General features: G+C 39.7%; 1 protein-coding gene across 2 annotated transcripts; it reads right to left on the bottom strand.

The window, feature by feature from the left end:
• Positions 1-466: 466 nt before the first annotated feature.
• On the bottom strand, positions 467-8,125 carry ppp4cb (protein phosphatase 4, catalytic subunit b). 2 transcript variants are annotated; one of them, XM_061231091.1, is made up of 9 exons: positions 7,917-8,125; positions 6,310-6,636; positions 5,863-5,914; positions 5,717-5,767; positions 5,059-5,160; positions 2,029-2,202; positions 1,771-1,897; positions 1,443-1,632; positions 467-1,344 (listed from the first exon to the last, which is right to left on the bottom strand). In XM_061231091.1, the coding sequence occupies exons 2-9, from the start codon at positions 6,405-6,407 to the stop codon at positions 1,215-1,217; spliced, it is 924 nt and encodes a 307-aa protein (XP_061087075.1). In that variant the 5' UTR covers positions 6,408-6,636; positions 7,917-8,125; the 3' UTR covers positions 467-1,214. The 2 variants fall into 2 exon arrangements, with proteins under 2 accessions (XP_061087075.1, XP_061087076.1); XM_061231092.1 differs by lacking the exon at positions 7,917-8,125 and adding an exon at positions 7,750-7,888.
• Between the last annotated feature and the right edge of the window lie 6,172 nt (positions 8,126-14,297).

Below are 14,297 nucleotides of genomic sequence, written 5' to 3' on the forward strand. Positions count from 1 at the left end.
ACATCATGTGGCTTAATCCCTCTCAACATGACAAGCAACCAATTAAGAAAAATGTACAGATTGTTAAAATTCTGACATTCCAATTACGGTCGAAATGAAAACCAGCATAAACAGCGGCCCCCCAGGAGACCTCAGCTCTAAGGAATGTTTCCAGAACCTTGTCAAATCCATGCTACAACAAAAATCGGGCTGTTCTGGGGGAAAGCAAGGTTCTACCTACTACTAGAAATGTATATACACACATTATGACCACTTTATTAGGCACTTTATTTCTAGTACTGCATAGGACCTTGTCCTCAGGGTGTTCTGGGGGCAAAGTGAGTACTGCATAGTACTTGAAATGTGTACCTAATAAAGTGGTGACTGAGCATACATGCCTATTACAACCTCACAAATTCTCATCATTGTTTTTTTTGGCAGTACAAGCAAAGCAAGTTATTGTACAGTAAATCACTACAAAAAAAAATACAAAAAAGTAGTTTTATTTTCACAGATCAATAACAAAAGGCAACAACAAATCCTACAGAGATTGGTCAGAGGAGAGAATCCAGAAAAAAAGTTTCAGTTTGGTACACTGTTCCCATTTCAACTAATTTTCTTACCTAAAGTTCACTAACAAAGGCCAGAGGTAATCAGCAGTCTTGTGGTTCTGTCATCTGCAGTGTTAATCTGGTAACTGCTACTCTGACTGATGCATTAATACCAGTTCTGTCAAATGGCAAAGACAAAAATGAAAGCTTGACCAAACTGAAAGGGATTAATTTTCTTTGCCACAAATAAAAATGAAAGATATAAAAGAAACAGTGTTAGAAAAGTGTCAAATAAAATCATAATGCAAGTGTAAAATGGCCTCCTACCTCACAGGGCCCTCTGCAGTCACTTAATTGTGGGAGAGTCTTAAATCTCATGTTTGTCCCCTTCACAACACCCAACACTCCTTAATCAAGAGGGCTATCATTTTAAAAGACGGTATTGGAAATGCACATGTCAGAAGAGAATACAAGGTATGTGAGAGAGAAAGGGAGACCAGAAGGTATACTATATACTACATGTTTTCAAGGGAAATGGAAACAGAGAGAACATAAACTAGTGGCACAAGACAAGCTGGGGGAAGAGAAAAAAAAAAAAAGAGAAAAAAAAAATTTGAAAGAGAAATGGAGAGGAGTATGTGACCAAGTTAAGGGTGTCGTGATCGTTTTCCTTCCTAGCAGTCATCACAGGAAGTAATCAGCCACTGGCTTTTTGGAGGGGATTCCTCTGGTTTCCTGTGGGGCTGCTTCAAATATGATGAACTCTTTCTGCAGGTGTTCATCCAGCTCCAATATTGCTGCCACATTTCCACATCTGGAAAAGAGGTTAAATAGTTAAAACATACACGATACAAATAAAATGTTAACGCCCCACAGAGTGGGAACAGAGGCAACGCATTTAGGAAACTGTACCTATAGCAGTAGTTTGGTGCAGACCACACAGTCAATACAGTTTCATTGAAATGCCACTTGTAGCCTTCCATGACGAGCTGGTGGGCTCTACAGATCATGTCGATGTCGTTAGCTGCATTGAATTGGGCCACAACATCACTGCCAAACAGGTACCCTGCGCCCCTGGGACTCACACCCCACCCCGTCGTGTCTGAAAGAGGGAGAGAAAGATGTAGGAAGGGCTGACAGACTGTATGTACAAATGAACTAAAGCTGTATGTGAACGACACACGCCAACCTGTACACGCCAACAGTTCAATGTGTTTTTATACAGGGGGTTAGGACTCACCCTCTGGGTCAGACCACAGTAAATCACACATGGGCCCATCGTGTGGAACCTCCTGTTTCCTGTCAATAGTTCTGATCTGATCCAGAGTTTGGATTGAGGGAGATAGACCCCCATGCACACAAAATATCTGTGGAAAAAAAACATTTTAATTTTCACAATAAACTATTATTTCCTGTCCTGACATTGAAATAATCAAACTATCAAATTCAATGATTTCAGTTCAATAACTATGAGAGAGCGAGAGCGAGAGACACAAACCTTCCCATCAATGATGGCGGAGAGAGACAAGTAGTCAAAGATCTCAGTGCAGTATCTCCACACAGTCACAGAGCCGTACTTCCTCAGACACTCATCATAAAAGCCGTAAACTTGTGTAATTTGCCGAGACTCATGGTTCCCTCTGATCAGCGTGATTCTGTCTGGGTAACGCACCTGAAGATTGAGAGTGAGAAAGATTTTATGACAAAAGAACCGAAAGCTGCCGGTGAAAGCACTTGCTTTCCAGTGTACTAGTTGCTAGCCCAGGTGTCGGCAACCCTGTTCCTGGAGAGCCGCAGGGTGTGCTGGCTTTGGTTGTCACTAAGCACTTAATTGATCAATGAAAGCAGCTGATTACACCATTAGCTCCCCTCACCTTGTTTCCTGGGTCTGAATCAGTGGCTGATTTAAAGGTGAAAACAAAAGCCAGCACACCGTTGGCTCACCAGGACGAGGGTTCCAACCCCTGCCCTAGCCTGTGTTCATGAAGCGACTGACTGAAATTAAAGAATTTGTTCACATTTAGGGGTGTTTATCATTAGCCACCTGTCTAGTGGATGGTACCGTCATCTTGCTGGAAGTTTAATTGACACAAGATTCAGAAGAAAGTGCCAATCCAGGATCAGCTTTTATCACAATAACATCAATAACACTTTGTATACACAAGAATAATGTCAATAAGGAGAAGCAAACATTTTTTAACTATTGCCTTCTGGATGCGCCTTACTGAAATGAGTAATGTCCACATTTTTCCATTTCCACAATATATTGCATTGCATTCTAGTGGGTTTATATTTGTGTTAGACACATCTATGTATCCTTTTCAATCTAATAGCTGTAGACCAAGTATTTTATTAATGTGTGGCAAAAACACAGCGCTAGCCAGCCAGTCAGGTCTGAGTAGCAGTTTGAGGCATAGGCAGAGGCAGGAGATGGACTGCCAAATGAGACAGGGCAAACAAATTCAGAAGGGAAGGAAGCCCAGACACTAGATTAGTACCAATACTGTGTTCCAATAGGCGTTCCAATAGAGCACAATTGTTTTTGGTTACAACATCTCTTAAAGGAGTAACAGGGTGGTTGAATGTCAGTTGTCTTAAGGCAACAACAAACATTACATTAGCTATGATTGACAGATCATGTTCCCACTTTCCACACATTGTTTTTTGTTACCATAGTTATCTCCATGATACGTGATCATTTTGGGAGACTCACAAGGTACCTAACTTAGTATATCAACTTTCGATAGGTATGGTAAGGACACTGACTTATCCAAAGATAAGTTGGCTAGCTAACTAGCAAAGATTAAGATAAAAGCAAGACTATAATGTCCTTATGAAAATAAACTAGCTAGCTTAGTCTTAGTCCTTGAAAGGCACTCTAATTTAACTGAACCTAACGTTAGTCAAATATTTGCATTGTCTTGCCTGGAGGCCAGCGGTGCAAACTGTGGGTCACAAGTTATAAAGGAGGGATAAGTGGAGTGGTTATCCCCATGTAATGTACTACTACGAGAACACTCAACTGGTTGAAAATAGCAAACTAAATTTAAAACGCTTACTTCCATGAAACTAAAGCACAAACATACTTAATACTTTCATCGTACTTCTCCAATGCCCTCTTGTGCAAATTGCATATACAAACCTAGAAAGTGTGACTGTTTAAAGGAGTAACATGGTGGTTGAATGTGACACTTGCCAGCAGTCTTTAGGAAACAAGAAAACAAATGTGCATAATATTTTTATTATTCAGTCATTGAATAATGTTGAAAAAATATTCAGGAGAAACTATTCTTGTAGTATCTACTGTATATATCACAGCAGCACAGTGGTTTGAGGCTCATTTGATACCTTGATGACTTCAAACCACAAAGCCAACAAATATGTTAGTCCAGACTCTGATGTTGATAGGTCACAGACACCAGGAAATCATGGCATGTAAAGGATATGCATCCAAATACAAAACACGACTTTTGACATTATGTTAATTTGTCTCAAACATTGAAATGGGGGACTACGCAAAGTGCTGTATTTTTTTTTTTTTTTTTTACTATATGGTGAAATCAAAATAAAGTAAAAAACGTACATACCCTTTAATAAAAGCTCTATATGGATTGTCTGATTACAGAGAAAATAAAATATTAAATCAGAAAAAAGCAGAAAGAAACTAATGATGCCATCTCTTGTAGAAAGGTTGATTTATTAAATAGGTCTATATCAAAGGTACCATTTTTTATTTGAAATCGCATAGGCCTTACACATGGGAGTTTGGTTTTGGTTAACTCATGAAGTATGAATTACCATACAGCCCATTTGCCCATTTGCCATACATGGCATCAGTAATGACAGAAAGACATGACAGTGCGTTCTGACAGTACAATGAATCATTCGTTTCGTGGTGGGTTTTATGTAGGCTACAGACAGATCTGTGAAATTGTAGTGTATAACCTAATCCAAGTGATGTGAATGATAGAGAGGCTCCGAGGCGTGTGTTGAGTACGTATGTCAGTTTTATCTGAAGCCCCGCTTCGAGGCTTGTATCATTTTCAGAAAAGTTTGACAGATGACAAGCAAGGCCTTTTGTGAAGAACCACGTGATTGGTTTGGTTTGAGCAAAGAGCTTTGCTCTCGGTTTGAGTTTTGGGTTGTTGATATGAGGAAGCAAATCCCCACTTTAACTTGCGGGTTGTAGTGCCTGTTAAGGGCCAAGAGTGTCCCCAGTTACACAAGCACTTTTACTACCCAGAAATTTCTGTTCTATAAAAAGGTTAATAATTTCCATTACCCCCCCACGATCCATACTCTACAATTTAGGTTAAGTGTCTTGTTCAAAGGGTTCAAGGGTACAATGGCAGTGTCCTACAAAGGAAGCAGACTACTACACAGTAACCCACAATAAAAACACTTCTTACATTTTACAGCATGCTTTTTTTTTGGTAATTATTTGACCAAGTTGATGGTTGGGAATTTGTGTTGCCATTCAGACCTATAGTACGAACACAGAACTGAGCAGATGCATTTGTAAAGGTACCTTGAGTGCAAGCAGCAACAGGAAGGTCTCCACACTGTAGAATCCTCTATCCACAAAGTCACCCATGAAGAGGTAATTTGTCTCTGGAACATCACCACCTACCTGCAAGTATCATGGACACATTTGAAATATGCGTTCTTGATTACAAGGATGTTTTGAAACTTAACTATAACAGGGTAATACAGGAGTCAAACTTAAGAGTAATTAAGAATTTACCCTGCTTTATTCCACATCCTGTAACAACGCAGTTAAGAGGAGATTCCATATTGAAACATTTATAATGCAAGATATTCTAAGTGACACAAATAAATGTATGTATACAATAATGTGTACAAATTCCTTCATATCTATTATTAATGGGGAAAAATGGTTCACCAAAAAAGAAAGATTATTCATGGGAGATGCATTTGGACTATCTTAGTCTACAGTCTAACTATAATAGATTCAGATTTTAAAAAATATATTTAAAACGTGTATCATTTTATTGTCTCCATGTTGCTAATTTCTTGGTTAAAGCACACGTATCTTAGAACACACTTCACCTCTAACAAATGCTTGGGCATCAATTTAATTTTTTTTACTTTTCCTGCAAAAGACAATGATTTTGAGTAAAACTAAATGTCATCGGGAGAAGGAGGAATTGAACACTAAGACTTACTCTGAACAATTCCTTCAGGTCATAAAACTGCCCATGGATATCACCACACACCTGAAACGCAGTAGGCAACAAAAAAAAAAATCATGTTGCATTTTATTGACGATACAGGAATTCAGCCAAGAAAGACGAATTCAGTTGTTACTCACAGTGACTGGGGAATCCACCCTCTGAACATTGCTCTCCTCCACCAAAATCTCCCTAGAGAAAACAAACATCAGTTTGCTCATCACATAACCCCATACAACAGCATATACTTGGTCAGACACAATAAACATACAGTTCTCATTTATTACAAAGGGAACAAAGGGAACTAATCAATTGACAATACCGTTTGCCTATAAAATCATAGCAATAGATAGGAATATAATATGAACAATAGAATCTTAGCATGTTCATGAACGTCCAAAGTTCATTTTGGTGCAATGTGATAACTAGAGATTTTCTGACATGTAAACAGTCCAGGACAAAGTTTGGGTTCAAACTTCACGAATGCACCAAGTCACTTACATAATTAGAACATTTCGCCATTACATGTTATGCTCTTAACGAGTTCAGTCTTAATATTATGATGAAAAAAGAATTTGTTGCATTACCTGGCTTTAGCACACAGAGCTTTGACCTCATTCTCCTTAATGAGTTCACACCTCCTCAACTGGTCAATCTGCCGGTCCAGGTCACTTATGTCACCCATTGTCACTGGCAGACAGACAGTACCTCACACACTTCTGTTCCTACAATTCACCAGGACACACGGACAAGCACCTTCTCACCAGCAAATGCATATGCGCGTGTTTACACACTCACACTCATACACATAGACACAGACACACAACACACTCACACTTTCAGAGTCCAATAAATTGATGTTTTGGACAGAGAAAGGTAGACAAGGATGGATGGCTCACTGTGACAGGGCTAACCTGTAGAGAGGGGAGACATTTAAAGAGACAAGATGTAATGCAAAATATTCTATTGTTAGACTATTATCAGTCTAAACACGAACTACGTGCAATTGAGTGTAGTATATTTACATTGCCATAATTAGTTAATAATTCAGCACCATAAAAAGAATGGTTCAACAGATTTCGTGAGTGGTAATTATGGAAAGCAGCAAGTTAACGTACCCAAACCAAGCAAGAGCTAACACTCATCTAAGCAAGGATAACCTTTAACCAAAGACTGTTCTATTCTATTATTCTTGCTATAGTTAATTTATTTAATCAAGAAGCACTAGTTAAGTTAACGTCTACTCGGGTTGGCGAAAACATCTAACTAACGGGTCACATCCACAAGAGTGCTTGCTAGCTACTCAACGTTAACGTTACAAAACTAGCAAAGACTAAACACTTCGCTAAAACATTTAGTGCCTTGCAACCATTCACACTGGGCAGCCATGTAGGCCCATTCCTTGCTAGCCAACGAAATCCGCCTCAACGGCAGTAGCCTACGCATTAGTTATCCAAGGAAACGCTTTAACCAGCTAGAGCCGTGCAATGTCAAAGAACAAAGCAGCAACGTTAGGTAACATTACTTCATTAAATGAAATGGGAGTGTGTTTGTAGCTATAGCTGAATGTCTGACCAGTTATAACCAACAAGCTAACGTTAGAATTTTCGACGTCTGCGCTAATGTTAGCTAGCACTAGCAAGCTAGCATCGTTAGCTCCGCGCTTTCAACCCGGCTTTTTGAGTAACTAGACAATGTAGCTAGCTATCTCAAATCGACTAATAACTTGCTCGGAAAATGAATAAAATACACAGATCATGACCATTGGCATATCATTTAACCACCCAACACATCAAAACTATTAACCGACGGAAAAAAAACGGATGGTCAAATAAAATGCCCACGATAGCAAGCTGATGTGAGGAACTCAGTTCTGTTCCAAGAAAGCGACTTTCATAGACAAAACAAGAAGCATTTTTATAGTGACTTATGTTAGCTGTCCCTAATGATATAGATAAAAAATATCACATCATCTGGGAAGCTTAATCGTTTTCTGTTTCTAACAAAGTGACACAAACTGTCGTTACCCAAAGGAGATATCCAAGTTAGCTAACGTTAGCTCAATTTTGTCGAAAGGCCCAACGCTAGCGACCGAAGTTACTTCCTACCTAGTGATCACTAGCTAGCCACGTAAAACATAAACTTCACTGGATGTGTTGCTCAACTATTCTGAAATGTCAACAGTCATAATTACCCAAAGGTCGCAGTAATCCAAATCCAATTGTACTAACTGGTTAGCTAAAATGCGATGACTCTGTAACTAGATAGCGACGTTTCTCTACGTTCTGTTCTCTCGCGTTCTTTCGCTGTATCCACAACTAGTCAGAGAACTGTAGCGCCCCCTTGTTTCATTCATAGAATGTATAAGAAACTGGAGAGGCAGGCGGAGCCAAAAGTCGCAGAAACCAATATGGCGTCCAGTCCATCGTACCCCCGTGTTCTGACTATGACCGACTTGGTTGATGGGTCGCTCAAGTGTACTAGGCTGGGGGGGGGGGGGCAAGAGCATACTGTTGTTTCCTCTTTGTGGTGTCGTGCAGCTCCACATTTTCTGTGGAAGTGAAGAACGCCTACAGTTTAATGAGAACGGCAATACACGACATAACACATGGAGGTAAAGCGGATGTTTCGGGAGCGATACTGCCGGTATACTGTTCCAGATTAAATGGAGCGGCGAAAGCTAAATATAAGCAAACGGCGGTTTAAATACAAAGCTATATACTAAATACGATGGGATTTTACGTTTTTAGATTAAAACTCAGTCTTCCATAATGCTTTATCTTTCACAGTGACGAAAATTCCACAATTGGGCCATCCTAATGCCACCGACAGTGTCTGTATTCATTTATTGTCTCGACTCGTGCGATTAAAAACATCCTAATTAACTGCCATGTTTCTGACTTGATTACAAATAGGATACATTCACCATACATTTCACAATATGCAATACCATGTAATTCCAATGGAGGGAAGAAGGGTGAAACTGATGTACGATTAGATGCCATGCATTTTTAAATACGGCGGGTGGTCTTTATTTTTTTTAATATGAAAAATTCCTGGAGCATCTGTTAAGATTGACGTCAAGATATTTAAATAACAAAACAATGCACCCCTCCCCCTCCCAATGAGCTTACACGATTTCCATTAAAAAAATTAAACTTTAGAATGGAATTCACTTATGATTATTCATTTATCCTCCAGACTCATGCGATTTAACACAAAACCTAACTGACATGATTGTAACCATTGAACTGTGTAATAACAACAAAGGGAACGTGGTCACATGGTTCCATTCAAGCCCATTCAATTACGTTCTTCCGCAAGTGGCACTGTCGCAAGATGGCTGCCATGGCCCGGAAATAGTTACTGATCATTTTTTTCTAATAATGTTGTCTAAACTCATCATAGTCAAACCCAGCATGAACTACAGCCCCAATTATCATATTCCAGTCACCAATAGAAGCGGACAACTTACAATTTTCCACGGTCAATTCGTTTTCTAGACTGAACCACAAATGAAAATTCATGAAAAATCACTAAATCAATGCGATGAGTAAGCAAATTGATCTATGGTTGGTTGAGGCGGGGGCCGTAGTTGCGTCATCGTTTCGACATGTGATGAGGCCTCGCTCCACTGCAGCTTCACCCAGCTTCCAAATCATGGAGCTACACAAGGAATTGGCACAAGCTAACTAGCTTACTGGGTAATTCTGAGCTAACAGTAATAAAGTTTGGTAGCTTCGCTAGCTAGCCGTAATTGCCAGTGTTATCTTGTGCATTATGTTATCAAATGCTTTGGTGCATGTAATAGTTCTGAGGACATACTTGACATCTCAAGTAAAATTTTGGTAACGTTAGACTATATACGACAATGAAAAGTATGAACCCATATACCCTAATAGCAAGCAACTCCATTTCGCGGTCCAATTCTGTTGAATTCCCTCGCGGTCTCGGCAGCTAGCCTACTTTTGGGAGTTGCGGCTTGTTGGCTAACGGTAGCATTTACACAGGCTATACGAACACTGAAATCGCGAGTAGCCAAATCGTGACTTGGCTTAGTTAAACAGTTATTTGAGCTAACTAAGTAATTCATTATTTTAGTTAAACACTCGTAGCTCCGGTTTCGTGATGGCATTTAGGAATATGGCTGTATTTAAAACTTGTGTATTGCGGAATGCCGTATCTTAACTGGGCTATTCTGTCAACAGCGGAGTCACATTCCTGGGCTGCAAAATAGGTCATTCTTTTCTACTCTGGGCATTTTGTGAGCTCATTTGTGTATAGCTGATTGCTGTGCAAGGCTGACGAAAAGCCCGTGACGGCAGTCGGGTCCTGCCGCTGTATAGCCGGTCCTAGTTGTTCCAAGTCCGTCGATGCATAGACTCACCAGGACATGACAGGACAGCTTGCAAGCTTCTATGGTGCAGTTTGCAAGCCTCTAAACTTTATTTTTGCTCTCGTAAGTGTGACAGGTTGACATATTGAATATGTTGAATAGTAACATTATGGTTGAAATATCATTTAAATGTCATCATTAAATAACATCAAACTGGTTAGCCAACTAACGAACGTTAGTCTCAACAAGAAATCCATTACTTGAATGCTGTGTTTTTTTAATATAATATGGCCACCTTGTGTACTGCAAGCTAAATCAGCTAAATATATATAGCCAAATCGCTAAATTAAGAATGTATATTTAGATAATAATATTGTGCCTACTGTGCTGGTGCTGGTATATAATTCTTACAGTATTTAGACATTTGTGTGTAACACGTTGATTGATGCAAGTACTCAAGACAATAATTAATTCATATAGTTTCCAAAAGCTCTTTATTGTTTTAAAATATTTAATTTAAATAAAGATCATTTTTCTCATGTCATTGTTCAGTTTGTGTTCTCTGTATTAGTTCAGAAGAAGACTAAGATGAAGTGACTGGATAAGTGTGATTTTGGACAAGGCAACAATGTGTATTATCATCATTTTAATTAATGTAATTAATAATTTTAATCATATTAAGTTAATTTGTTAGATATCCATGACCACAAATTCTTGAACAGGCTTAGTTACAGATCAGAGCATTATTTATTGTAATACATCTCCGATACCTAATGATGATAATACACATTTTTTCTTTGTCCAGAATGACATTCTCACCAGCTCTGATGCATGTGTTACTTATGCAGTCACTTCATGTTATTGGTCTTCTCAGATTGAAACAAACCTGTAAATATTGGTATTATGTTGGTGTAGCATGGCAGGGATTGCTCTGCACCTTGTATTTTGTTCTGCAGAACACAGTCCATGACTTTAATGGCCTTAAATAGGTTCAAACAAGTTTTTATTCTTGGTCCATAAATATCTAATTGTCTTATGATAACAATATATGATGTAATTTATGATATACTATGTGACTCAGATTAGTCATAATTGATGCAATTCTGACGCTCTTCAGTGTGCTGTGCGTTAAAACAGGCAATGTGGCATGGAACATGGAATGGAATGCTCTGTGTCTACTGTATGTGTTAACTATTCCCCAGACAGCAACGACTCGAGGTAGGATATGGCCCGATTCTGACCCGAAATCAGCCTGTACCAGCACAGATCCAGTTCGGAGTCATTTGCTGTCCAGATATGGTCTTCCAAACATGTTGTGCAGTTATTTGTCGTTTTCAACCCTATAAATATTGGTCCGATTCACATCAATCAAAGTGTTTTAATGTCTGGGATAGTCAATGAGCAACCATAATCAAATGAAACCATAAACCGCAATGAAATGATAGCAACGATAACAAAGATACAATTATTTGTAATACCACACACAAACACATGCTATAATGGACATAATGTATAGGATTGCAGTATTATTTTCATAACTAACAGCCCACTTGTCCACATCCAGCAGCAGATTGCTCCAGCAGCCCTGTTAATCTCTCAATCTTCATGCATTGGCATCTGGATGAAATCAAGGGCTTAATTGATTGGCGGCTCAGATAACCCTCAACATAATAGGTTTGCAGTTTGTGAATAACGTTAGCCTAGCTAGCATAATTTCAAAACGTTGCTGTATTATCATTACACATCTCAGAGAAAAAACTGCATAGCCACAATTTGCTGATGATCTGGAGCCTTGTAATTTTGTGCTTGTAGAACGATTTAATGCTTCATTTCCTTATAAAGCATATAGCTGGACCTCATGATGCCGAGTGTTAGGAGATGTTTTAAAAAGGGATACTTTGCTAAGAAATCAACCAGGGGTGTCCATGACATTACACATCGTGCGTAAAGATGAGGAGGACTTTGCTTTGTTAGAGGTGTGTTCAGAGGGAACCAATGTGTGAAATGAACTGTTGTATTTGAATGGGGAAAAGACTCAAATTGGGGGCAGCAAAAGGCATGGGACACTGCAGCCAGCATGTTAAGTACTGTATGGACCAGTGTAGGGAGCACACAACTACACTTCCCATAATTCCACAGGACAACAGGAGCACAGTATAATGAGCTAGGACGATCGCATTGTCCCGCCCTCTCTGCCCTCTTCTCTCTTGCCTCTTGCCCGCAATGCATGTGGACTCAGTAAGACTAAACAAACATTCCAGGCATAGCGAGTGTTTAGTTCACTCTTAACTGATATTGTGAATCTGTGTTTTTATATTTGTTTTCCTTTATCTTTTGAATTCATTCTGTTCTATGAATAGGTTTACCATCTTTTGTGTGTGTATGTAGCCTCGTAGCCTCTCTCTCTCGCTCCTCAAAGCACTCTTTAACACTCTCACTCAGAACTCTTAACTCTTCCTGGTAGTTGTGAATAACCCACTAACCATGTCTAGTAATACATTGAGTTGAAGCTACGCTTCTCTATTTGTTGAGTGACACCCAGAGCATTAGTTTATTCCTTCCTTTGTTCAGACAAAGGACGCGTGCGCATGTTCACAGGCAAACTCATACCTTATCCTTCCTAACTTCCCATTAGCTCAACCCAGTTTATATTCTGTTAAATAAATTCTGTTTCATAAATTAATTTTATTAAACCTGGTGTCTGTTTTGCTGTTACATGGACACGAGAGCCAAGTCAAATGAGTCTTTCAAAGAACTTCCAAACTTCAGGTTATCTGTATGTTCAATCATTAATCTGGTTATTTTAATTATTCATTAAAATACTCAATTTGTGGTTAGATATTTCAGATAATAGTAATTTAATTTTTTTGCTGGGTGAAGGTGTTCATGAAGCTGGATGCAACTTCCGGCTTCTGCCAAATCCCGTTGTCAGAGGAGAGCTCAATCCTGACGACATTCATCACTCCCTTTGGGCAATGTACATTCAATCGCCTACCGCTTTTATCACCCCAGAGCATTTCCAGCATGTCATAGATGTTGGAGGGGTGTGTAGTAGTAGTGTGTCATGCCAATGACATATTAGTGTGGAGAAAAAAGGCTGCAACATAATGAGAGACTGCAACAGGTCCTGAAGAGGCTGAAAGAAGAAGGCCTGACGCTGAACTAAAAATGTGAGTTTGCTAAAGTATCATGTTCGGGGGCCACCGTATCACAGCACACGCCGTGACACCGGATCCTGGCAAGATCAGAGCTATTATGGAGATGTCTGAAAAAAACCTGGGTTTAAGGTGTGAGGAGAGTGATGGGAATGGCCAATTATCTGGGCAAGTTTTTACCCTACCTTGCATCATACACCCGCCTGCTGAAAGATCTGCTCAGGGAGAACAATGAATGTGCTGGGGAGCACCTGAGTGTGAACTGAGTGTGTTGGCCCCATACTCACCAACAGCAGAGATGTGTGTATCCGCTGATGATGCCTCATCCTTTGGCCTTGGGGGCATCCTGAGCCAACGACAGATGGAACAATCGTGTTCATCTCCAGAGGCCTGTCCGAGTTCGAAAACATTATGCACAGAGATGAAGGAATACCAGAAACAGTTATGTCTGATAATGGGCCACAATACAGCAGTGCAAAGGCTTTGCCATGGAGTATGGGTTTACACATATTACCAGCAGCCTAAGCTATCCGCAGGTGAACGGGGAGGTGGAGCATGCAGTGGCTACTGTAAAAGGACTGTGGAAAGGAGGTGAGAAAACAAAGGCTTTGATGACATACCACACCATGCCCTGGAAAATGGCTATTCCCCAGCACAACTAACATTTATAACATTTGCAGCAGTGTTATCTTACTGTTAGCAAAATTATTATCTTGGTTGGAAAGGAAGGCAATGGAATTCAGTGGATCCAGTGTCATTTAAGAGAGAAATGTGTATGGATAAAAACTTCCAAGGTTTAAACTCCAGCTGAAATCACAGCCTGTGACAGAGCTGTTTATGTGAAACTCGATATGGAAATTCTCCTTTGATCCGGTAATCCATATCTGGGCAAAGGTTTTGCTCTGTTACCTCGGACTTCCAAGGCCTATGAGGCTGTGCCAGTTGCCGGGTACTACAGATACTCAAATAGATATTCCCAAATTTGGTCCTGGAGGTCCTGTTGGTTTTCATTCCAACCATTACAGTAACCTCTTATTTACATTCCTGCTGCTTCTTTTTGAGAGACATTTAATACCTATTGAGG

This window comes from Conger conger, chromosome 2 (assembly GCF_963514075.1).
Source record: "Conger conger chromosome 2, fConCon1.1, whole genome shotgun sequence".
Taxonomy (NCBI): domain Eukaryota; kingdom Metazoa; phylum Chordata; class Actinopteri; order Anguilliformes; family Congridae; genus Conger; species Conger conger.